The sequence below is a fragment of the Emys orbicularis genome, chromosome 3 (genome assembly GCF_028017835.1).
Source record: "Emys orbicularis isolate rEmyOrb1 chromosome 3, rEmyOrb1.hap1, whole genome shotgun sequence".
NCBI lineage: Eukaryota > Metazoa > Chordata > Testudines > Emydidae > Emys > Emys orbicularis.
In genome coordinates, this window is record NC_088685.1 from 211764307 (window position 1) to 211790463 (window position 26157).

General features: G+C 40.6%; 1 protein-coding gene across 1 annotated transcript in view; it reads right to left on the minus strand.

Moving 5' to 3' along the window:
- RALGAPA2 (Ral GTPase activating protein catalytic subunit alpha 2) overlaps positions 1-26157 on the minus strand; it is a 291897-nt gene that overhangs the window by 134596 nt on the left and 131144 nt on the right. The window contains exons 26-32 of the mRNA XM_065401648.1: positions 23512-23640; positions 20892-20950; positions 16511-16619; positions 10151-10261; positions 9619-9687; positions 9325-9459; positions 2198-2381 (exon numbers count right to left, since the gene is read on the minus strand). Coding sequence (XP_065257720.1) covers positions 2198-2381; positions 9325-9459; positions 9619-9687; positions 10151-10261; positions 16511-16619; positions 20892-20950; positions 23512-23640 — 796 coding nt within the window. The remainder of the gene's footprint in view (positions 1-2197; positions 2382-9324; positions 9460-9618; positions 9688-10150; positions 10262-16510; positions 16620-20891; positions 20951-23511; positions 23641-26157) is intronic.

Here is a 26157-nt window from a genome sequence, read left to right on the forward strand (position 1 = left end):
GCACAGGGGTCGGCAGCCTTTCAGAAGTGGTGTGCCGAGTCTTCTTTTATTCACTCTAATTTAAGGATTCGCATCCCAGTAACACATTTTAATGTTTTTAGAAGGTCTCTTTCTATAAGTCTAGAATATATAACTAAACTATTGTTGTATGTAAAGTAAATAAGGTTTTTAAAAGGTTTAAGAAGCTTCATTTAAAATTAAATTAAAATGCAGAGTCCCCTGGACCGGTGGCCAGGATCCAGGCAGTGTGAGTGCCACTGAAAATCAGCTTGCGTGCCGCCTTCGGCATGCATGCCGCCTTCGGCATGCGTGCCATAGGTTGCCTATCCCTGGTCTAGCATTATTTTGTACATCCTTATACTGCATCTGTGTTTCTGAATCCTGTGTAAAAAATATTTCTGTTAAATGATTTATATAAAGTTTTTAGAACAATATTGAACTCTGGAAGTTATTCTTAATCTAATGCTTGAATTAATGATATTGACCAAAATACATAAATAGATGTTTTCCCTTAGTGAATACATCCTTGTAGCAGTTGATTTTTTTTAATGGTTGAATCAAATGATGTGACACACATAGAACTAAATTCACTATAAAATATTGTGAGAGAGATGACTCTCTCTCTCTCTCATCTACAAAATGTTTATTTGGCCATTTTAGGTATTACGATCACAGGCGTTTTTCTTGCAACAATCCCCAAGAAATGCTGCATGTTTATAGTTCTTTACTAGAATTTTATACCATTGAGCTTGCCGGCGTCTATGGATGACATGTTTTGGTTTTCAGTAAATCAGATAAGGTCCAAGTTCTGCTCCCAAACGTTCCTAGTGAGACTCTCCTTGAAACCAATATTTACAAAGTTAAAAGTCATTTTTAGTAAAAAGTGAAGAGCCACTGCTGTTTGGAGAGTTTTCATATTATTCCATCAACATCAGATCACTGATGACGCTGTACTTGTTTAGCTTCCCATAAAGCAGAAAAAGTGTTCAAACATGGTACACAGTGGACTAGCCACACAGTTCTCAAAAGGATTTGATTTGGAGTTAATTTTATTCACTCAGTTTTAATTCTGTATACGTAGCCACAAGCAAAAGTGATTGCCCAATGCCATCATATCTATGACTTTCTCACTATAGAAAAGGCACATGGGAGAAGTGACATTTTTTTTTCTTTGTTCATCTTAGTAGTTGAACCACTGACAACGAGTATTAATACTCTATTATTACACAAGGAATTACCGGTAAATTCCAATGCCTGGATTACCAACTGTGCCTTTTTACAATGATTTTGTGAGGTTGCGAGATCCTAAGTATTCCATACCACATATTTGCAGTCTATTAATTGACTTTGGGAAGTTTTCATGATGCTCTGACAAGCAGCAGAAATAGAGCTGTCTTGAATCTAGCCCCAAACTGTTGTACATCAGAACCCAGTTTTTATTATTACAAACTCTTACCTATCTGAGGTTTTGAATTCAATCTAACCTTAGAATTTTTATGCAAATTGAATTTGAATCAATAGATAAGGTCATCTTCTCTGTCATACATCACTAAACAACTAAAATTAACATAGAAAGCATACTCACAATTAACATTTTTTATATACTTTACCTCAATACTATTATTCACCTAGACTCCAAATGAGAATTTCAATTAGACTTCTTAACTGGGACAAAAATTTACTCTCGCGCCATTCTAGCTCAGATGTGTTAGGAGTTCCAGCCCTCTCTCTTTTCAAAACAGTATATCAACTTCCTTATGGGGTTAACTAGTTGATGGTTTTCCCTTCTAAAAGAGGGCTCTTGAGGTAAACATTTAACGTTTGGAGTCATATTGAAGATGTCTTTATGTTTTCTTTTGACGTATTTGCAGTCATAATTTATCATGGCTGCTATCTTATCTACAAAGAAATTCTGGTTTTGACACATTTTAGTAAGCATCAAGAAGTGTGTGAAATTTTCTGGTCCCTCACTGGTATTCTCCTAATATAGTGAACACACCTAACATAAGTGAACTCCAGACTATGAATGCGTTGAACCACATGGCTTTCCCTGTAAAATACCTGTAGAATTATTCAGTGTTACCTGTGCAAGCATGTTTTTCAACTAAGAAATGCCACTTAGCAGGTTATTAAATCCTCATATTGTTAATGTTGAAATCCTAGCAATCTTCAAGTTATTTTCTTTGGAGTTACTTACCCTCAACAACAGTGAGCAGATTTCCCAAATCTGGGGTGGAATGGGAATGTGCTGGCTCAGAATTCTTGACATTTCCCAATGGCAAAAATGGATCATAGTCATTAGATGAGAGATCTGCAAGGCTCAATATGTAATGGCTTTGCTGCGTGTATGTGCTTGAGCCATAAACACAACAGTGCAACACCTGTAAGAAGAAAAGAGACGAAAATTGTACTAGAAATAAATTGTACAAAAAAAATATCAAGTCAAGTGACATACAGTGATGAGATAAATTTACTATGCTGTTAAATTCTGACACATTGTAGCATATGTCTAAGGCCTTGTCGACACTGCCACTTACAGCACTGAAACATTCTTCGCTCAGGGGTGTGGCAGTGTAGACAGTAGCTATTCCCCTCGCAGAGGTAGTTTTATTACAGCACTAGGAGAGCTCTCTCCCAGCGCTGGAGCCGCAACTACACAAGCCATGAGCTTTAATGTCGGCTGTGTAGACATACCCTAAATCTTGCTGCTTCTTGCTACATCACTTTGCTAAAATGAAACTCTAGTCCAGGCCCTCATTTTGTATCCTGACTAGCGCAACAACCTCCGTTTTCAACATTCTCCCTTCTGGCCTTGACAAATTAAATTTCTCCCTGCTTGCATCAATACAAATAATTGCTGCAAAGATTATTTTCGCAGCTCACTGCTTTGACTAAGTCACCCTTCTCTTTGCATCTTTCCACTGGCTTTTGCTTCTCCATTACTATCCTACTTGTCATCCCTTTTAAGGTCCTTCACGGCTTATCCTTATCCTACCTACCACCTCTCAAACTATCAAGAGGTTAACTCCTGCCTCCACTATGACAATGCCACCAGCCTTTATCGTCCACTTGCTAAATTTTCAAACAAGCATCTTTCTGTTTCTGTCCCATGCTGCCCTTCATAAACATTTGCAAGATTACCTCTCCATAAAACTCTCCTTTGCTGTGATGTCTACTAAAAACTTGACAACACATATACATCTGGTGTGCTGAGAATGCTGCCATTGTGCTGACCAGTATTATCTCTCTGTTTCCTGGTGCTCTACCAATCTGTCTCTTGAATCCACCTGTTTTCTCTTGTCTTATACTTAGATTGTAAGTTCTGTGGGGCATGGACCATCATTTTGGGTGTTCGTACAGCACGTAGCACAATGGGACCCTGGTCCAAGACTGGGGCTCCTCTGGGCTAGTACAATGCAAATTACACTGCTCTACAGCCAAAATGCTTCTGAAATAAATGTAGTCAAACTTTACTAATTCTGGGTCACTGAGAACGAAAATGATGCTTAAAATTGTTGACTGGCTCTAGTTTTCAAGATATGCTATTGGGTCAGTATACACGACCCTTGACTTGGGAATGGCGGAGGATAAGTGAGTTATAAAGGGAAGGGATCTCAATTTAAACCAGAAATGACTAAAATACATCTTTGACTGGATCTATGAATAAATCTATGACTGGGTTTGGACAGTACTTGCTTTTTAGGCAAAACAATGAATGATGCAATCTGAAGCTGGTATTGCGTCATACATGATATGAATTGCATCATGTTATTCCTAGAAGTCATGGATGATGCAATCATAACGAAGCTCACATCACTCTGCTGAACAAATTGCCCTATATCAGCTCTAGAAATCATACAGTGTCGTGCTCTCTTATTTGTCAGTGTTTGATTTTGCAAAGGGACACATTTCTGTTTAGCCAAAGTGAGCAGAGATGCCTCGTCCTTGTGTGAACAGTGCAGATAACTTCTGCTATGTTTGTGGTGAAGTGACTTTTGCATCACAAAAGCGCAGTATAACCACTATGGTTAAGAAAGCCTATCACCTTTATTTTGGCTGCAAAATTGGAGATCAGGACAAGAGGTGGGCCCCACACATATGCTGCAACACTTGTGCAACAAATCTTCGCCAGTGGTTGAACCGGAAAAGGAAATCTATGCCTTTTGCAGTGCCAATGATTTGGAGAGAGCCAACAGATCATACCAGCAATTGTTACTTCTGCATGGTGCCTCCAGTTGGGAAAGGTGTGTCAAAGAAGAAAAAGTGGACTGTGCATTAACCAAACATTCCATCAGCTATACGCCCAGTACCCCACGGAGAAGGACTGCCAGTTCCTGATGCATCAGAATCATTCTCACTTGAGTCAGACGAGGAAGAGGAAGAGGATGAAACTTCTGGTCCTGAACCATCAATGTCACAGGACCCACATTTTCTCCCATCCTCCTCCTCTGAACCACACCTCATAACACAAGGTGAACTGAATGACCTTGTCAGGGATTTGGAACTACCCAAGAGTAAGGCAGAGCTGTTGGGCTCCAGACTACAGCAGTGGAATCTCCTGGCAGATGATGTTAGGGTTTCCATGTTCCGTGACCGTCAAAAGGATCTTGTCCCATTCTTCTTCATGGAAGGTGATCTTGTAGCCTGCAACAACATGGATGGTGTAATGGCAGCCCTCAACATCGTTCACGATCCAGATGAGTGGAGACTGTTCATTGATTCATCGAAGACGAGTCTTAAAGCTGTTTTACTGCATAATGGCAATGTTTTGCCATCAATTCCAGTTGGTCATGCAGTCCATATGAAGGAAACCTATGACAACATGAAACAACTTTTGAGGTGCATAAACTATGACCAACATCAGTGGCAGCTTTGTGGCGATTTGAAGGTTGTTGCTCTCTTGCTTGGTCTGCAGATTGGATACACAAAGTACTGCTGTTTTCTCTGCAAATGGGATAGTCATGCAAGAGATTCCCACTACATCAAGAAAGACTGGCCACTCCGACAGTCATTGGAGCCTGGGAGGAAAAGTGTTCAGCATCCACCACTTGTTGAATCAAGGAAGATTTTGTTACCACCCTTACACATCAAGCTGGATCTGATGAAGAACTTTGTCAAGGCCATTGACAAAACACAAGCAGCTTTCAAGTACCTCCGTGGAAAATTTCCAAGGTTAAGTGAAGCTAAGATAAAGGAAGGTGTCTTTGTTGGTCCTCAGATTCGTGAACTTCTTCGAGATGATGCATTTGACCATGCACTGCGTGGCAAGGAAAAGACGGCATGGAAAGCCTTCCAGTTAGTGGCAATAAATTTTCTCAGTGTACAGGAGTTGGCCGGGGCTCAACCCGCTCCGGGGCGGCGGGGAGCCACACCGACTCACTACCTGCTGGGGCTTGAGTGCTTTGTCTGGCTGCAGGGGCTTGCCCGGCAGCCCTTGCAGTCCTGAAAGATACAGGAAGCCCGACCCCAGCTCAGGGCTGGCACCAGCGTTAGGTCAGGGCTCAGGCCCTCAGGCAGGGCTGAGCCACAGTAAATAAAGTATTTAAGCCCAGGCCCTAGGTCAGGGCGGGGCAACAAACGTGGAGGCAGAGCTCAGGCCCTCAGGCAGGGCTGAGCCACAGTAATAGGCCTGAGCCTCGACAGGCCTGGGAGAGGGGGAGACTGCCACCCACAGGTTGGGTGGTAGGGGGGACGCAGGCCCTCCCACTCCACTGCGTCCCAGCCCGGGGCCCTAGCAGCGGCAGAAGACCCGCTGCTTCATCAGTGGGGATCCTGGCCGCAACACACTGACATCGGCTCTGGCAGTGCTGCAGCCAGACTGGGGTCGGCTGCCCCCGGGCTACTTCCAGACTCCCCCTCTGGGCCTACCTGGGTGCTGGCATCGGCCTCGGGGGGATCCTGAACCATTGGTTCGTCCGGCCAGGGATCGTTTGGCAAGTCCGGGAGCTCCTCCGGGTAGCAGGCGCAGGGCAGGCCCGGTGGCTCCTCGGGGTAGCGGGCGCAGGGCAGTCCCGGCGGCTCCTCGGGGTCACTCCGGGCCACGGAGGTTTCCCAGCCCCGAGCTAGGCTGGAGACATCTGGTCTCTCCGGCTGCTGGGGCCAGACTGAGTTCTGAGGGCCCGGTTTTATACTTCCGGGTCGCCGCCTGACCCTCTGAGGGGCGGGCTCAGAACTCCCTAGCTCCGCCCACTCCGGCCTCCGGATGGGCTCTTCCCCTTCCGGGGTGGCGGGGAGCCACACCGACTCACTACACTCGGAAACAAGAAGGCAGACAACTACAAGTTGTTGGTGGAAAACCTCCTCAAGGCATACAAAAGCCTTGGTTGCAACATGTCACTAAAGATACATTTTTTGCACTCTCATCTAGATTTTTTCCCACCGAACTGCGGAGCAGTGAGCGACGAGCACGGCAAGCGATTTCACCAGGACATTGCAACAATGGAGAAACGCTATCAGGGCAAATGGAGCCCATCAATGCTTGCAGACTATTGCTGGACAGTGACAAGAGATGCTCCATTTAATGAATACAAGAGACAAGCCAAGAAGCGCCGAGTAGACACTGAATAGGACTAAACTATGTACAGAATCGTTTTTTGCCTTTTGTTTCATAATAAATTTTATTTATATAACCCTTTTGCTGATTTTTAAAGTGTTACATAAACAGGACAGGTGAAATATTATCATGTAAAGCAACCATAACACATGAAAAGACCTAGGTTTACAATTTATGATTAAAACTCTACTATCTACACAATATACATAGACATAAAATGTAAAAACTTAAATATCTTAGAAACAGTAGCCAATCAGTTGTTTTAATTGTCATATTTGAATTCAGCACATCAAAATACATAATAGCACATTTTATCTCTGAAGCAGACGACTTCTCAAAAATTGTAGACCAGTGTTGTTATTATTATTAATAATAAATATGATACATTATTGATATAATAATAATGCCCATTGTTAAATTCTCACCGATTCTTTAAGAATGAAAGAAAATGCTTTTTCTTATCAAATTATCTTTTTATCAGTAAACTACTATATTAGCCATGAAAACAAAACTATTTATCATCACAGATCTTGATTTTAAATAAAAGCAATATAAACATGCTATTTTTATATTTGGAAAATGTGTTTATGCATATTTTAAAGCAAGACTGACTTCATGCTTGTTAAGTACAATTTCACAATTGGGACAAAATCTACTGTGGTATATTGTTATAAATTGGAATGTCATTATAGAATATCATCCCTCAGGCATATGCAGACATATTCAAAAGTGTATTACATCAGTTATAACCTAGATTATTTTGTTTACTTGAAAGATGTACTGATATTTCATAAAACATGTTTAACTTACTTATGGAAATTTTTGCTAATTATACGTAGTTGTACTGTATTTCTTGTCTTCATTTGATTATTATTGGTATTTGCATTAAATGAATGAGTTCTACAAGTGTCTTAGGATGAGCAGTCATGGAGACTGCTCTTTATTTTGAGTGGGTGCTTGTCCACTGGGAAATGGCCACAAAGCTGAAACTGGCTTTACACAACTGTAGACTTCTATCTCCTCAGTGTTGGTCTTGAGTATTTATAGTGTGTTTTCCTACAGAGCTCCTCTAGGGGGACCTCATTCAACAGTCACAGCTCTGACAGCAGGAGGTGCATATAGTTTTCATCCAGATCCAGCTGTCTTCATAAACACGTGTGCAAGAAAGACATAACATTGCCATGGATCTCCTAAGGTCCTCAAGACAGGAACTCCTTTCTTTGTGAAGTTTACTAGTCATGCTATTAGAATACCGTAACTCCTCACTTAACGTTGCAGTTACGTTCCTGAAAAATGCGACTTTAAGCGAAACGATGTTAAGCAAATCCAATTTCCCCATAAGAATTAATGTAAATAGTGAGGGTTAGGTTCCAGGGAAATTTTTTTTTGCCAGACAAAAGGCATTATATACATTTTAAATGATTTTAAACAAGCAATTTAATACAGGTATAAGTTTTAAACAATTTTAAAGAAACAATTTAATACTACAATCATCATTGCTGAGTATGAAGCTTGGTTGAGGTGGTGGAGTCAGAGAGTGGAAGAGGGTGGATTGTCCGGCTGCTCCTCTTGCTGTTCTTGCAAGCACAGGCACGGACTTCGCCGGGGATGGGGGGCTCAACCCTCGGCCCATCCACTCCACCCCTTCCCCCAAACCACACCCTTAACCCGCCTCTTTCCCCTTCCACCTCCTCCCCCTTTACTCCGCACGCCACGTCCTGCTCCTCTCCCCTCCCTCCCCTGCCTCCTGCCCGCGGCAATCAGCTGGTTTGTGGCATTCAGGAGGCTGGAGGGAGGAGCAAGGACGCGGCACGCAGCCTCTCCCCTCCCTCCAGCCCGTGGCAATCAGCTGGTTTGCGGCATTCAGGAGGCAGGGGAAGGAAGGGGGAGGCTGCGTGCTGCATCCTCGCTCCTCCCCCCAGCCTCCTGAACGCCGCAAGACAGCTGATTCCTGCGGGCAGGAGGCGGGGGGAACAGGGGGGAAGGCGCTGATCCGTGGGGTCTGCCGGCGGGTGGGAGGCGCTAGGGGGGGCTTAGGGGAGCTGATAGGGGGGCTCTCAGCCATGGACAAAGCAGAAGGTCAAACCACATTATAGGGGAGCATTGCACAACTTTAAATGAGCATGTTCTGTAATGGAGCAGGGACGTAACATCGAAACAACGTTAAGCGAGAGTACGTTAAGTGGGGAGTTACTCTAGGTGCTTTCCCTGGCAGGACTCCTAAGCTCCTTGGGAGCCAGGACCCTGCTTCTCTAGTGTTTTAAGATCTGTTGGCCAAGGCACTTTCTTTTTTCTCTCAAAACTGCCAACATTTAATATTTTATACTCCAGAATATGTTGTCCCTTTAATTTTTTTAACTAACTTATACATACTATTTTGTTTAGTTTATTTATCCACCCAATGATTGAAGCAGTTAAATAATCATTTGTAAGTCAACATGATCCCCAAAACACTACAAACCAGCCCTGAAATTTCAAAAGGGAGCCATTTTAACTCCTTTAAGCTCCAAAGCTACTGAGCAGACCTGTAACTTTCCAGAAAATCAAATCTACCCCCTAAATGTTAGGGGTGAAATTTTAATTTGTTTTCATAACTAACCCATGGATTTAAACAACAGTAACTGAAAAACTTCAATGTAATTCAAATGATGGAATCATCAGTTATACTTCCATAATGCTTCTGTGCCTCAATGATCCAGAATAGGCACATCTTTACACATTTAAAAACTTTGTTAAAAACAATTCATACTGAATTGATCCTTCATACTCACCCTATATATGTAATCCAGTAAGGGAGCTTTGGAGGAATGTTGATCTTCCAGAACAGTAGATACTGGCTCTAGTAAGGTTTTCATTGGTAGTGCCATGCACCAATCCAACAAGCAAAGTAATAATGAAACTATAAACTAAATAGAAACATGCAAAAGAATACATAAGCAATACTCATCAAATTGTTTAAATATTAGCTTAATATTTTAAAATAAGATTTAGGACTAAACGATTTCATTTAATATGTAGTTCAAGAAGCAAAAACAATGACGGCGTTTGTGTTTTATGCCACATACCTTTTTATCTGTTTCTACAGAGGAGTATTCAGCACTTGGCAAAAGAAATGCAATGGTGGCCACGAGAATCTGCACAAAAACCAAACCCACAGGCAAACAAAATTACAAAAAGACATTTTGTATCTTTAATAAATACAAGGCCTGAACCATTGACCTTCAACAGACTTTGGATGAAGACTATAAAGAGCTGTTAGCAGCCATTTTTGTATATAGCATCTGAACCAAACTGAGAGTTCCACATTGTTAGCAGATTCTAGAAATAAATTAGTGCAAATTGGAAAAAATTACACTGGCTCCAGCAAACTATAGCAAAGAACTCTCCTAATAATGATTGCAGAAGGAAGCAAAGAAAGTTAGAGTTCTAAGATTGTAACTTTATGGTAAGCAACAATTCTTTCAACTGTGAAAAATAGCATCAGTTGGACATTCTATTAACTTTGAAGCTTTTTCAATTCTATGAACAATCAACACAGAACATCAGATGTGTTATTTTCAATTCCCAGACATGAGTATTTGAAGAGATAAGACATACTTCAGTAATTTTCCTGGATAGAGAGGATTCATACGTCTGAAGCTTTTCCCAATAAGAAACTAGCAGTTGAAGAACATCACAGGCTATCTGAGCTACCAGTTTATTAGAAAACTGTAAGAAAAAAAATAAAATTAAACAAAGAAGTATCATGCCAGAAAAAAATATTCACATATAATAAACAGTAATGTTAGAGTTTCTACTATTTTAAATGGTACTACAGCCATAAAAACTACATTAAAGGAAAATGAAGGTTACTTGCAACTGGAGTTCTTCGAGATGGCTCTGCTTATTCACATTTATGGGTTTTGTGCTACCTAGTGGTGCTTAACAAGAGAACCTTCTCCAAGCTGTGTCTATTAAAGTGCTCATGTGCCCCCTCCTAGCCCACTCCCTAGTGCCACCGAATGTTCTGAAGGTGAGACTATATAAGGGGGAGTGCCCTCTACCAACTCAGTTCCTTTCACCAACCCAAGGGACAGAACGAAAATAACTCTGAAAAAAAGGGGAAGGCGGGTGGGAAGTGTGAATATGCAGAGCCCTCTTGAAGAACTCTGGTTACAAGTAATCAACCTTCATTTCTTTTTTTGAATGGCTCTGCATATTCCCACTTATGGGTAGTTTGATAAGCAGTACTGAAAATAACCTGGAAGAGAGAACAGAGTCCTAAATAAATTGAGAACACGCTGATGTGCAAAGCTCTCTCCTGAAAAGTCAAGGACCCTGAACTATAGGATGACTCAGATGTTGCCCTACCCCAACCATAGTTTGACACATCTCAAGTTACCTTCACTGAAAGTGAAGGGGGTTAGAACTGGACACCCCTGAGAATGTTCTCTCTGACTGACCATCACATCAATAATTCCAGAATGTTTTGAGGCATGCTGACTAACATCTGGAGATTGTCTAGATTTGGTCTGTAGACCTGAGACAGCCAAAGCTGCATTGGCCTCATTGTGAGTTGTGCAAACGGAGTCACATATGTAGTAGCTGCCATAAGACCCACAAAGAAGGTTACTTTCTGATTTTGACATATTTGAATGTATAAAACATACTGAGCTATTTTTGAAAATCTGTCCTCTGGTAAAAAGGCTTTCCCTGCTACCAAGTCCAATATGGAGCCTATGAATAAAATTTTCTGAGTTGGACAGGGATTTGACTTTTTTGACATTCAGGAAAAATCCCAGTTCTGAAAAAAAGCTATGGGGCTTAATAAATCATCACAAACAGCCTTTAACAGACAATCATCAGAATAGGGTAAACAAAAATACCCTGCTTTCTCAATTGAGCCTCCACGACAAAGAAGCACTTTGAAAGAACTCTTGGTGCTGTAGAGAGGTCAAATAACAGCCCTTTATACTGGAAATGGTGTCCCACCACCACAAAATGAAGGTACTTTCGATGACTGTGCCAAACAGAGATATGAAAATGTGTCCTTTAAATCAAGAGTCACAAACCCAATCCATAATTGAAAGCAAAGGGATTCTGGAGGCCAGAGTTAACATATGAAACCAAAACTTCAGAATATACTTGTTTAGGTTTCTTAAATCTAAAATGGAATGAACCCCCCACCACCACCCCATCATTTTTCAGCACCAGAAAGTACCTTGAATAAAACCCCTGATCTTGCAGGTGCTCTGATACCTCATTAACAGCCCCCATGAGAAGAAATTTCTGTATGTCTGAAAGTAGACTAGCCTTGTGAGCAGGTTCTCTAAAAATAGATGGGCAAGGGAAATTGAAAGGGGTAGTTTCCCGAACTGAATGGCATAGTCCTTCTCTATTTGTCAGATGTAATAAGCCTGCATCTGATGATAAAATGGGCTAGCACATCTTCCAAACACAGGTAGGGAAGGGTCCTCGCTCATTGATTCTAGACTCTCAATCCTCATATCAAATTTGAGGCCTAGCGTGCGACGAAGATGACAGAAAGGTAGCATATTGCTTAGAGTTAGGCCTCGATTTAAAGGACCTTTTCTTATGCTGGCTCTGGAAATACGTAGACTGCTGGTGCTGTTGTAGATGTCTTTGATTTGATAAGAAATAAGCTGAAGATAACTGTGGATAATACAGTCTCTGATAATGGAACTAAAAAATAGAAGATCTCCTAGTAGAAGTAATAAAGCACAAAGATCGTGTCTTCTTCAGCTTCTCCAGCAACTCATCCGTCTTTTCACAGAAAAGACCATCTCCTCTGAAGGGGAGATCCTCCACTTTAATTGTAGTATGACGAGTCAGAGAAGAGGAATGAAACCAAACATGTCTCTTCTAAGTAACTGCAGAAGTCAGTGATCCAGCAGAAGAGTCTGAAGCATCAAATGAAGTCTTGAGACAGTGCTTTGCTACATTTTGACCCTCCATTAGGATTGCATTTCCCAATCTCTTTTTGTCATTTGGGAAATCCTGCACAAACAGTGCCTTCTTTTCCCACAGGTGGAACTGTTAGCGAGCTATAACAGCTTGGTAATTTGCCACCCTATTACCAAGAGAGGAACAAGAGAACATCGTTCTCCCTAGGGAATCAATCTTCTTCCCTTCTCTGCCTAAACGGGTCCAAACCTCAATCTATTACTGGCAGCAGTCACCACCAGTGTAGTAGGTACAAAGTGTGAATGCAAATATGCAAAACCCACTGCTGATATAATTTGTCTATTTTCTTGGAAATAGGTTGGCAAGAGGCAGGAGAGGACCAAGCAGCCTTAGCAGGCTGCAGCAAACTGTCAAGGATTGGTAACGACATCCTATTCTTGGAGGTAGCCCCAAAAATGTAAATACCAGGTAGGATGTCTCCTGCACCAGCACTAAAGTTAAATGCAAAGTTTACACCGTGTGATTCACCAAATCATGAAATTTCAGCATGTCCTCAGAAGGGGAAGAGGCAAAAGCCATTCCTGCATGCTCACATGGTGACAAATCAGGATTATAGTCTGTGCCAGCATGCTCCAATTTAAAAAGAGGAGCAATCTCCTCATCATCTTCTTTAGACAGAGAATCAGGAACCACTGTTTGAGGTGCAGATGGATATAGTGGAATCGGATGCAAGGATTTCTCCCCCACCAAATCCTTTACAGATGAAACATCACCTCTCCATCCATAAGGAGGACAACTGAAAAGTTCCTGTGGTGGCTGCCAACCTGGCAACTGGATATGGGAACATACCTGCAAGAGGACCACCAAAAAGAGGGACAAATCAGGAGGAAACAGGTTTCTATTATTCCTCTATTCTCCTCTAGATACAGATCCAGCCTTGGATCCACTATGGAATGCACCAGAGACAACAGATCCAGACAGAGGACAGAAACAAATGGAGACAAAGTTCTTTGCAGAGAGAAAGCTGTTAGAAGGACAACGTTTAGACAGATCAGGAGATAGACTGACAAACTCCTCTATTACTCTCCTTTTCTCAGGTGAAGAAGATGCAGATCTCGGAACGGTCAAAACCTGTCTCTTTTTCAAGACCCTCTGTTTCTCACTCAGATCCAAGGAATGCTCGGAAGCTAAACAGTGCGCATCAGCTACCAAAGTAGTCTACTTTGGAACCAAAGATGAACCCGGAGGGGTTCACGACCAGAGCCAGAGACTTGGACAACACAGGATCCAATGAAATACTCAAATCCACCTTCTTGGATCCAGAAGCTGAGCCCAGAACGCGCCTCGATTTTGGTATTCTGTCACATGGGACCTTGGATCTGAAGACTGCCTGGATCCAGAAGGTTAAGCCTCCAGGGCCTCCTTATGGAGAAGCACCTGCAACCAATTCTGCCTCTCCCTGTGAGCTCTGGGCATAAAAGTGCAGCAGATGGAACACCCAGAAAGTGAGTTATGCTCTCCCAAGCACCTGAGGCACCTAATGTGATCATCTGACATCAAGAAGACAGCAGAGTACAAAGCACACCTCTTGAAGTATCCCAGCTTCTTTTTCTTCTTTGGTTCTGCCATAACCTGGAACTGAGCTACTAACTACCAATCTATACTTAACACAAACTACAATACTAAACAACTAACAATTAACAATGGAGACATACATCTCCCACCATCCCTGGATCCGAATGGACCGGAGTGGTTCACTTGAATCTAGGCAAGCGGTTGGAAGGAACTAAGGTGGTAAAGGACCTTGTGACCCCTTACATAGCCTCACCATCAGAATGTTTGGAGACACTGGGGGGGGGGTAGGAGGGGGCATGTGAGCATGCTAATGGACACTGCTTAGAGAAGGTTCTACCATTAGGCACAACTAGGTGGCACAAAACCCGTAAGTGGGAATATGCAGAGCCCTTGAAGTAGTAGTTAAGATTGTAAAGTCAAACACTCAAAGTTAGGAAATGCCATAATTAAGATTACCTATGCAACCTTAATGTAGACTCCTTTTGTATATGCAAATCATATCATAATACAGTCTTTAAATATATGATCCACATACTATTTTTCCACAGGATCCTACTCATCCACTCTGTGAAAATGGTGCATGAGTAGTCTGGTTGGTATGTAGGAGCGATGGAGCATGCTCAGTGCAGATGGACTCTTCAAAGAATTTAGCTGCCAAACTAACAGGTTTCTACTGAGCATGTGCAAACAAGATCATTTCAAAGGCTCAGAAAGTAGCCAAATTAGGGTGAATTTTTACAGAGAAGGCAAAAGGCACATCCCTGGCACCAGGTCAATGCCAGTAGCCAAATTTCAAGTCTCTTTTCTATAGCATGGAGATGCTAGAGCTACTGAGCTTCTCAATGACACTGTTAAGAATTGTTTTTAATATGGGAAAAACAACATATTTTTCTCTAACCTCATTCTCAGAAACAGCTGAACCATTTTAGCTGAAACTTTAATAAATAAATAAATAAAAAATAAATCAGCCTGAGGCAGGTACCCAGCATGGAATATTTCAGCCCAAATGGTTAAAGTTTGGCAAAGTTATAAGCAACTAAAAACAGGGTCTTATAATGGAAAGTGTCAGGCAATCTTAACTAAAGGCATTGCTACCTTCACCACCTATAATCTCCATTATTTAGTACAGTATAACTAATTATTATGAGTAATTATTATTACTTATGTAATATAACCATTTCCTGCTTATGACAGGTTAATTTTTTACATGATCTTTTCAAGCTCTGAGTTTTTCACAAGTAGGGCCTCTTAAATCATGCCAATATTTGTGTGACGCTTTCAAGTTTCTGTTGTTTGACCAATATATCTCTACGCACATAATGAAATTTCAAACACACATATGTTTATGAAAATTAAAGTCACATGCTAACAAAGATGATCATACTGTGATTATTTCAAAAATTATCACTAGTTGAATAAAAATGAGTGAATTATTTGAAGATTAAAAATAGAAGATATTTCTTCCACTTCTTCCTTAGATGGCTGAGCCTTACCTATAAGATTTTGAAAAATTATTAAGAATATTTACTAAATTAAAATATTTACTATTTCAAAAGAACTGCACGTTCATTCTGTTCTCTATAAGCCAAAAGAAAATATAACTTTCCAATAACTGCACCAAAATTTGATACAATGAATAACTGTCACTCCCCTGCATCTACCAAATTACCAATCATTTGATATGACAGAAAAGTCATTTAACACCATCTCTAGGCAAGTGTCTCCTACCGCTCATCAAAATTTATTTTCAAATGAATGCCTTGTCTTAGACAGTATTTATACAGCTGCAGGAACTTATCACCCCATAACAAACTCTATTCCTTTGCCACTATGCGTCTTCAATACAGCTGAAGAGGCTGTATCCAGAAAGCAGCTGTACCACACAAAAATAAGAATCTTTTCATGATTCTTTCATTCCCCCTGCTAATACATTAAAGTAAAACTGTTTCATTCATTCCATCTCGACTGATATTAAAGACAGCATCAAGCAACCTGTGACAGAGTGGTAGGAAACTGTGGCTGATCCAGCACTCTGGTCATTGGTACTCCAATTAGATGCTCTCTAGAGTACTTTGAAAAGCCGGTGCCTGTGCTAACAGTGATATTTTAGATAGTGAGTGAGTGAAAGACAAGCCAGGTTCACTAAGTCTGCGGAGCAGCCGGAGAACATGTGGAAGATCCTGAAGAAAATTTCAATCAAGCAAAAAATAAATTCACTGAGCAGTTCCATGGTCAGCAAATTCCTGATAATCCCCATAGCATTTAAAAAACAAACTTGCAGACAGATAAAATTGTAAGCATAAAGAACCAAAAAATCAGGATACACAACTGGGACACATCTTGATCCTAAGTCAGAAAAGTATTTAAGTACATGCTTAACTTTAAACATATGCTTGATGAATATTTCAAGTATCTAGAATACCTTGTTCATACAAATGTTCCCTTTGTTAATCACACAAACACAATTCATACTAATACCTTTAGTGTTACACCTATAACATTTATTGCATCCTTCACTTGAGGATGGTTTGTGCACTGTACTAGTTCTTCACATATCCAAACTCCAAGGCAGCAAACAGCTATGCACCTTTTAAAAAGAAAGGGAAACAATTATTTAGTTATAAGCTTAAAAAGAATATCCTCCCTTCCTTAACATTTCTCACTTTCTGAAAAATATATTTTGGAAGATTTCATAATGATTTCTCAATGACACAGTACAGATCTTTTTTACTGACAGATTTTATGGCTAATTACAGAAAGCAACAGAATCAAATAGAGAGTTTGACACTGACTGAATGTCAGTCAACCTGGGATAAATTTTAAAACCGCATTCAGGCTGTCTGTACCCTGAGGGTGTGATTTTTTAAAAGTACTCAGAAGTGGCCTAACGCTGCTCCCCACTGAAGTAAACAGGACTAACTTTAAAGGAAGCAGAATTAGGGAATGCTGAGCACTTCTAAAAACCAACCCAAAGTTTCCCTTTCAGCCAGGGAGAAGAGGAGAAAGGGCCCATCAAGCCACATCTCTCTTTCCTACCTCTTGGCACAACCAATGATTTTGGGAGCAGGGAAGAAAGAAAGAAGGCTCCTTAAACATTTAGGAATGATTTTTGACAAGCAATAGAGGTGCTCGCGAAACCTCTAATGACTATGGGCGGGTAGGAAAATTCCCTTCCTGCTAAAAAGCTCTTATAGATTTTCTATTATTTTATAAACGACAGATGGTGTAATAAAGGTGCAGTACACACAGCGGTGTTGATAACAGACTGGTCTCTGTTTCCTGTCCCCAGCCACATAACACGGGTCAGTTTTGTTACAAAAGGCTATACTCCTGTCACAAGGCAGGACTCCAATGGCTACTGCATCTTCCCATTAAAAAATAATCAACTGTAAATAAAACAATATCAGCCAAAAACATCAACCAAAAATTAATGCAAGAGTAAAAGAAAAGAAAACAAACCCAAATCCAAACAAACTAACAGATATTTAGGATGGAGATCAGGCTAGACAACCATAAGCCCCTCCAACAGATGGGAGAACTATTCTGTTTCTTAGCAATCATTTGTTAACTACTGTCTCTGAACCTTGGTGGCTTTCAGACCATGTGGTCACTTCTTCTCTGTTAATTTAACTTTAGCTGTCTATTCAGTACTCAAAACCATTCTTCTGCAATAGGCCATACAACCATGAGGTGTCTCCACTTCCTGGAGCCTGTGCATGCTGCTCCTGGTATTTACTTTACTTCCATCAGCTCACAAGCATGATCAGTAGCATTCTAAATGTCCTCGAGAGACAGAGAGACAATGGGCTTGGTTTTGTTTGAATGTCTTCTGTTCCTCCTGTAAGAATGGACTTCACGGATCACTAAGATGTAACACCTTGGTGAGGGAGGTACTGCTCTTACTTCAGCAAGTTGACAGCCACTTTATGTTTGAAACCTTACAGTCACTCTCATTTACAATGGAGATAACGGTTTGGCATTCTTGTTGTAGCCTTCCTCTAGTTCTAGCCTCCTGAAATATAGCTCTTCTGTAACTTCCCCAGGATTAACTGTCTTTGGTTCAAGAAGCTTGTTAGATGCTTTTAGACTTTTATCCACAACTTTCTAAACTGGCGACCCTCCTAAAGTATTATGAGTTGTGTTGTGCAATTTTAACATTGCTAAGTTTTGAACCTTTGAGTTGGCTGCTATTTTTCCAACTTTCCTGCCAACCCATCCGGCTGTGCAAGAGTAACCTTTGGAAGCCCTTAGGAATATATAAACCATTGTCTACAAAACTGATCCATGAACTTCCTGGCTGGGGAAAGCCATCAAAGAATAAAATGTTCTTACTAATAATGAAAATATTCCTCCAGTAAAGAATCCTCCAATAAAACTCTAGTAATATATTAACCAAATAAACATTTCCTAGATGAGACACACAAACTTCTCTTTCATAGTATTATATAGTGAACATAGATCTATTTATATCATGTCATATGACTCACCCATTTCAAAAAAATCAACTCCTAAAAGGATATCTTCATTAATGGAAAACATCTTTTTATTCATCTTAGTGACTAAGCCGCCCCTTCAGATAAGCAACCCTGCCAATTTACCTGAAAAAAGCGTTAGTCTGCTCGTTCTTGAAAAACCCAACATTGAGTGAGAAAGACCTTTCCATCTCTCACCCCATCTTCAACCTTGCTTTCTTAGGAAAAATCATCAAGGATGTAATGTGTTCATGCTTGCAAGATTGGGCCTTACTTGTGATTACAAAAATTATTTGTAAAAGAACTGTATATTGCATTAAAATATATTAGGTCAGATCCTGCTGCCACTGAAGTCAAGGATAAAGCTCTCGTTGAAGTCAGTGGCAAAGAAAAGCACCGATAGGAATTTTTTTTTAAACTTCTTTCTTTGTCTGGTATCAGTCTTGATTGTTTAAATGTAAAGTTTAGCATTTCTTTTAATTTAGAATCCTTAAAAGAACCTTCTCCCAAAATAGATGGCAAGCTCTTGTTTATAGCTATGATCTACTCCGTGTATTTTCTGACTTTTAATTAAATGTTGCACATAACTAATAGCATGTTAAAAATATGCAGATTTTGAATACTTAGAGATAGATCTGATGGATTCAAATGCCTCTTTCAAAGCTGTATGCAATATTGCTGTAGCCATGTTGGTCCCAGGATATTAGAGAGACAAAGTGGGTGAGGTAACATCTTTTGTTGGACCAACTTCTGTTGGTGAGAGAGACAAGCTTTTAAGCTTACACAGAGCTCTTCTTCGGGACTGGGAAAGGTATTCAGTATCATAGCTAAATACAAGGTGGCACAGACTATTTACCATAAGCACATATTTCAATGGACCATTCAAGGTGAAGTGGCCCATGAATACCCCTCCAGTCATAGGGGGGAAAGAAAGCAGCTAACAACACCCCCCCACCCCCCTGCCAACTGCCTTCCGCGCCCCCTTCCTTTACCCCCTATGACTGGAGGGATGTTAACAGACCACTTTACCCTAAACGGTCGCCCACCTTGTCTCTCTAATAACCTAGGACTGACACAGTTACAACTACACTTTTATCATGGGTAGTCAATAGGTGGACCGCGGGCCAAATCCAGACTGTCAGACAATTTCAAACAGACCGCAAAATCTTATTATTTACTTATTATTATTGTTACTATTTTTGTATTATTTTCTCTGGAGTCTGGACCTTGAATATATCTTGACCAAGTTGAACCTTGACAAAAAATAAATTGATTACCTCTGCCTTTTATCCTTCAAAGTTGTCAGGACACATGTAAATACATTTGACATCCAGTAAGCCATGCTGAAAATGTCTTAAGAGTGGACACCATACGGTTTACCTGCTTTTTACATTATTCAGGATGATGTGCTTTGTCTATCAGATTAACCTTTTTAGTAAGAAAATGCATAAGACAGATTTTATTAAAACTAATAGTTGAAAAGGGAAAATAAAGGTTAAAAAGAAACTTTTTGGTTTTATTTTAAATATAAGGTTTCTTTTTTTAGTAAGGATTTGAAAACATGAGTTGTAGTGATAGACTCAATTTATTTAGCTTAACAACTGGAAGGTTAAGGGGTGACTTGATTACAGTCTATATGTATCTATATGCAGAACAAATATTTAATAATGGACTTTTAAATCTAGTACAGAACAAAATCTAATCCAACAACTGAAAGTTGAAGCTAGACACATTCAGAGTGGAAATAAGGTGTAAATTTTTATCGGTGAGAATACTAAATCATTGGAACAATTTACCAAGTGTCGTAGGGGATTCTCCATCAGTGACAATTTTAAAATCAAGATTGGATGTTTTTCTGATATGCTTTAGGAATTATTTTGGGGAAGTTCTATGGCCTGTGTTATACAGGAGGTCAGACCAGATGATCAAAATGGTCCCTTCTGGCCTTGGTATCTACGAATAAGTACAAAATCAAAAAGACGAGGCTTCAAGGTATGTATGAGGGCTAACAGTCCAAATTCTGATCTTCCTTACACTGCGACTGAGAGCAAAATTTAGCCCCGCTGTCTGTGCTACAAAACAAAAGTTCAAAAAGGGAACCATTGATATAGTTATTTGTTTACAGGTAGATGAAATAATAGTAATAAAAAGCACCCACAAGAATATAATATTCTTTTACAAGAAATTTTAGTCCAATCCATTTTAAAAACTTTACAACACACTCAGTTTCAAATATCCCCCAAAACACTGTCATCCAACCTATTATTTTTGATACTGTTCAAGTTGAATGGCCTCCAAAAAGTACAGCCCTTTCACACCAACTTATTTCTGTTTCAATTTGCCATCTTAAGACTCCACAGTATTTTCTCTTTCGTTCAGGATTTTACCTTGCAGCTTCACTGGGCTCATCTGTGGCATTCTTCAATAGAATATTTATGAGGTAACACTAAAACAATAAAATTCATTAGAATAAACACTTTTTTCCACAAACAGATTACTTCTCTATTAATTCAAGTGTGTTAGATATCTAATTCGGACTGGGTCACAAGTGAAATAAATTTGGTAGTCTCAGTACACTCTTTCTAAGGGATATTTGTTTCATATCATATTTTGACAAAAGTGAGAGCCATACTGGTTACAGCCAACATTTATAAAATTGGGTTGATGACTAAAGTACCTACATTCAAACATCGGCATCCAAACTGAAGTCGGTTGATTTTCAGAATTGCGGAGCACCCATTGGTCTCATTGGGAGTGCTCAGCATATCTGAAAAGTCAAAGTAACTTTTAATAGCCTAACTAGGGATTTATGGGATAGATTCACAAAGAAATGTAGGTGTGGTGATAGAAAATTCTAGGCACCTAAATTTAGGTGCCTAGAAAATTGCTGGGATTCACAAAGCCTGAGTTCAGGCCTAGGCTCCCTATACAATGAATAGGGAGACAGGTGACTCAAAATGGGGTTCACAAAAGCCAGCATGCTAGGCAGCTTCCCGCATAAGCTACTCAATGGGAGATGCCAAGATGAGGGATGAGTCCTAAGCCCCTCTCCCTGAGGGAGTTTGGTGCATAAACCCAGCCTTGAGGGAGGCACCTCCCCATCTTCTTGGGATTATCAGGTACAAACGCTCTCTTGGCATTAGGCACCTAAGCTGTTTCTGCAATAAGATGGGGATGAGGGGAGGTTCAGAGGAAGAGCTCCCTCCTAACTTTTAGCCCAGTGGTTAGGGTACTCCAGGTTCAAGCCCTGCTCCACCTGAAGAGTAGATGAATTTGAACAGGGATCTGCCACCTCTCAGGCAAGAGCTCTGGGATATTCTTATGTGGTACTCCCTCAGTCTCTCCTGTTGAAGCTTCTCCACTGTGGATAAATAATTTTAAGAAGTCACTGGAGCGGGGGACTAGATCCTCGGTCTCCCACCTCCCAGGTGTGGTCGCTAACCCCCAGGCTACAGAGTCATTCTCATGTTTGACCTCCCTCTTCCTCTGGCCAAATGATTCTTTCACTATTTGTTCACAGTGGAACATCGTCAAGAGGAAAGACTGAGGTAGCCCCACATTAGAATATCCCATAGCCCAGGGGACTCACCTGAGAGGTTACAGGTACCCGTTCAAAACCCTTCTCTCCCTCAGGTGTAGGGGATTTGAACCAGGGTTTCCCACAACACAGGTGAGTACCCTAAACACTGGGCTCAATGTTATGAGGAGGGTCCTCCCTCCCCCGGCCACTTTGTATGAGTCTGTCCATAGGGCCCCATTCTGGTAAGTGCGCTCAGAGCTCCCCTACCACACTGGGCCTTGTAAGTTAGTTAGGCGGAGAAATGCCTGTCTTCTCACTGTTGGTACATTGCTCTGGGACTAGGCATCCAGATGCCTGGCATGGGGCTGCAGTGTGTGTGAGCAGAGGCAGAAACATAGGCGCACAGGGAACTTTTGCTGAAAAAATTTAGGCGCAGAGTGAGTTTAGGTGCCTCTACAGTGTTTGGAGGCAGCTGAGCGGAGGGGGGCGGGGCGGAGTTGTGAAACCCAGTTTTGTCAGACTTTGTGAACTGGCAGTTAGGCACCTAAGCCCTTTTGTGAATCCAGCCCCAGGGTGTCTCAATTCTAGGCAGACAGGTCTGAAAATTTTAGCCTACTTTATTTAGTTCAGAAAAGGACTCAACCCTAATTTGGTTCATTTTAATATTTCTCACAACCCCAATAATCCCATAACCTCAAGCCCAATTCATATCTGGTTGAGAATGCAAGAATATCATACCAGGTGTCAAGGAGGGGGTGTGTGGGAGGGTGGTCTTTCTCCTCTTCCACCACCTGAAGTTCCCTACTTGGCATTTGAAGATTCTACTACATCCTTACCCAAATTCCCCAGTAATATACTGGGGTATCTCATGGCTTTTGTGCAATCTTTACCACTAGGGCTGACTTCAGTGTAAATTAACATTTTATCACTTGTTTAAAACAAGATGATTATTATTAAGCCCCTATACTGCAAAACATTACACCCATGTTTACAGTTCTTCTCCTATGGAGTCCCATTGAAATTAATGCTCTAGGAAAACACATCAGAGCAAAACTGAGTTCTCTCTCCAGTAAATGTACATTGTTTCATATTTTAATATAATATGAAAAATAAATGTGTGTCTCTGTGCATAGCCCAGTCTGTCAATGATGTACATATATCTATGGAACAGATTCACTACATCATAATAAAAATAAATAGCTTTTTTATAATTTGAGATTAAAATGATTTGACTGACAGAAATGAACAGCACCTGATTTTAGCTAGTTCTCTCTCCTTTAAATTAAAAAATTAACTTCACAAGTCGAAACACTTACACTATATTTTTAGTTCAGTGCTAAAAATGGTCTGTAAAATTAAGAAAGTATCACGTATCAATTAATGTATGATCATTTCTTTAATGCATGATACAAAATAATCAAATTATTTAACCAAATGTAAAACTTCACTAGATTAAATAAGGATTTACTAATATAATTTTACTTTACTTTGACATCTGCAGCTCCTGTGATGATTTCATCAGCTTCAGGGATGGGTTGTAATAGAGGGATTTCTTGGTAGATATTTGGAAAGCAAACAAGAGAACCAAGAATGGTATGAGCTTCTGAGCGAGGGGCCTAAAGGAAAAAATACAAACTTAATATATGTTATTTTTCCAATAAGCTATAAAAAGGACATTTTAAAGAATGGTGATACTGTGTAACATTATCAAAGAGACTCAAAGTTCTTTGTACTTGATCACATTTCTCTTCTGCTCTTTTTTTGCTGAATTTGTACAATACATTAAAATATACCCTCAATAGTAATCAGGCATTACCTGTGCATACTCAGCATAAAGTTTTGGTTTTATTATGATACATACTGCTCCTCCCATTGTTTCCTCCTATTTCCATTTTCAAATGGTCTTTAGGGTCAGTAGTTTGGCAAGAAGAGACAAGCAACTGCTTCTGTAGGATCTAGCTCTCTGACTGACCACACTGACCACTCTTGGAAATTAGGCCATTACATCCCACCTCGGGGTTAAATTTTCATTGATCCTCATCTGTTGTTCGTGCACAATGCTTTATTGCCAACTCTTTTGGATAATTCTGTAGCGTCACAGTTCTGTGGTTATCCGTGCTACTTGGAATTAATTCAAATATACATGTAATACAGTAGAACCTCAGAGTTACGAATAGCAGAGTTACAAACTGACCAGTCAACAACCACACACCTCATTTGGAACTGGAAGTACACAATGAGGCAGCAGCAGAGACCAAAAAAACCCCAAGCAAATACATTACAGTACTGTGTTAAACGTAAACTACTAAAAAAATAAAGAGAAAGCAGCATTTTTATTCTGTATAGTAAAGTTTCAAAGCTGTACAAAGTCAATGTTCAGTTGTGCACTTTTGAAAGAACAACCAGAATGTTTTGTTCAGAGTTACGAACATTTCAGAGTTATGAACAACCTCTATTCCTGAGGTGTTCGTAACTCTGAGGTTCTACTATAATAGGAAACTACAAGATGTGCGCTGTGCTTGGTGGACCGATGATAGAGGCATTTAAATCTTTGCTAGCTTTAATTATTTCTCTCAACCAAGTGATGTGGAAGTGCTCAAAATGCTAGATACTTTCATGCAGTATCATTTCAATAGCAATTTGTGCATACATTATTATGCTGCATTCATTACAAATAAAATACTGCATTTAGTTTTACTCCATTAACTCCAAAACATGAGCCTCACCTTTTAAAAATGGATATTAACATACTGATCTAAAATGAGATCTTTTCTAAGATTTGGGGAGCCTAATTTTCATACATAAATGCCTAAATAGGCTGTTCAAATCCCGTATTTGGAAGCTTAAACACACGGACATATAAATGTCTGTTTTATGTGCCTATGTGCCGATTTGAGCATCTAATTGTAGACAGGGCCGGCTCTGGCTTTTTGGCCGCCCCAAGCAAAAAAAAAAAAAAAAAAAAACGGGGCGGCCAGAACGGCAAAGCAAAAGAAAAAAAAAAAAAAACGTGGCCGGAGCACGGGTGCAGGGGGACGGGTGCAGGGGGGGGGGAAGGGGGTGGGAGCGGGCGGGAGAGAGAGAGAAGGGGGCGGCCAGGGCTACAGCAGGGGCGCTGCCACACAGCCCCTCCCGCTGCGCCTCCTCCTGCTGCCTGCCGCAAGGGCTCCGCTCCGGTCGGCGGGGAGGGAAGGAAGAGAACTGCCCTGCAGGGCGCTCTAGTTCTCCGTGCCGCCGCCCCGGTTCTCAGTGCCGCCGCCCCCTACAGGGCGGCCGGAGCGGAACCAAAAAAAAAAAAAAGCGGCCATGCCACCCTAGGATTGGGCAGAATGCCGCCTCGAACAATCTGCCGCCCCAAGCACGAGCTTGCTCAGCTGGTGCCTGGAGCCGGCCCTGATTGTAGAATTTGGATCCAATGTTTTAAAATTAGACTCACATGCACTGGATGCTAAAAAGTGACTATACAATTAAAAATTAGAAGCCTATTGATATCCTTGGAATGCCCAAGTAAACAGAGAAAGAGACAAATATCACATTTCTCTTCAAATATTTGTCTTTGAAATTTTGTGTTAAATATTCTCTCTTTATACCTCTCTAGGATAAGGGAAAAAATAATTATTTACTAAATGTTTCTCTTAACCTAGTTATCTGATACATTTAGGCTAAATGATTTAGCATATATGTTGGTAGTTACTGATGTTTACAATCTGAGCTCAACCTATAAATTGATACATATTTACAATCTCTAAATCTAGCTACCTGACTCTAGGTTTTTAGGCAGTTCTCATCAACATGGTATCTCAGTGCCATAACTTTAACCTAATTAAGAAGTCTGTGCCTTGGACCTCTTATTTTGTTTACTATAACCGCTCTCTTCTCCGGCAACTCCCCACTTACTACCTCTCTCTCTGCATTCCTCCCTCTTCAGGTGCTTAATTTATGTTACTCTCATGCACCTATGACGACATCAAATTCTCCTTGAAGCACTCCACTACTATAAAAAAAGTACTTTACTTGGAAAAGGCCTGTGCTACCTTGCTCCAAGTTTCTTTCTACACCCCATCTCTACTCCCTAGTGTCCTCCAAATCCTCCCCTAATTTTTCCACTTTGCTTTGCACTCTTTCATGCTTGG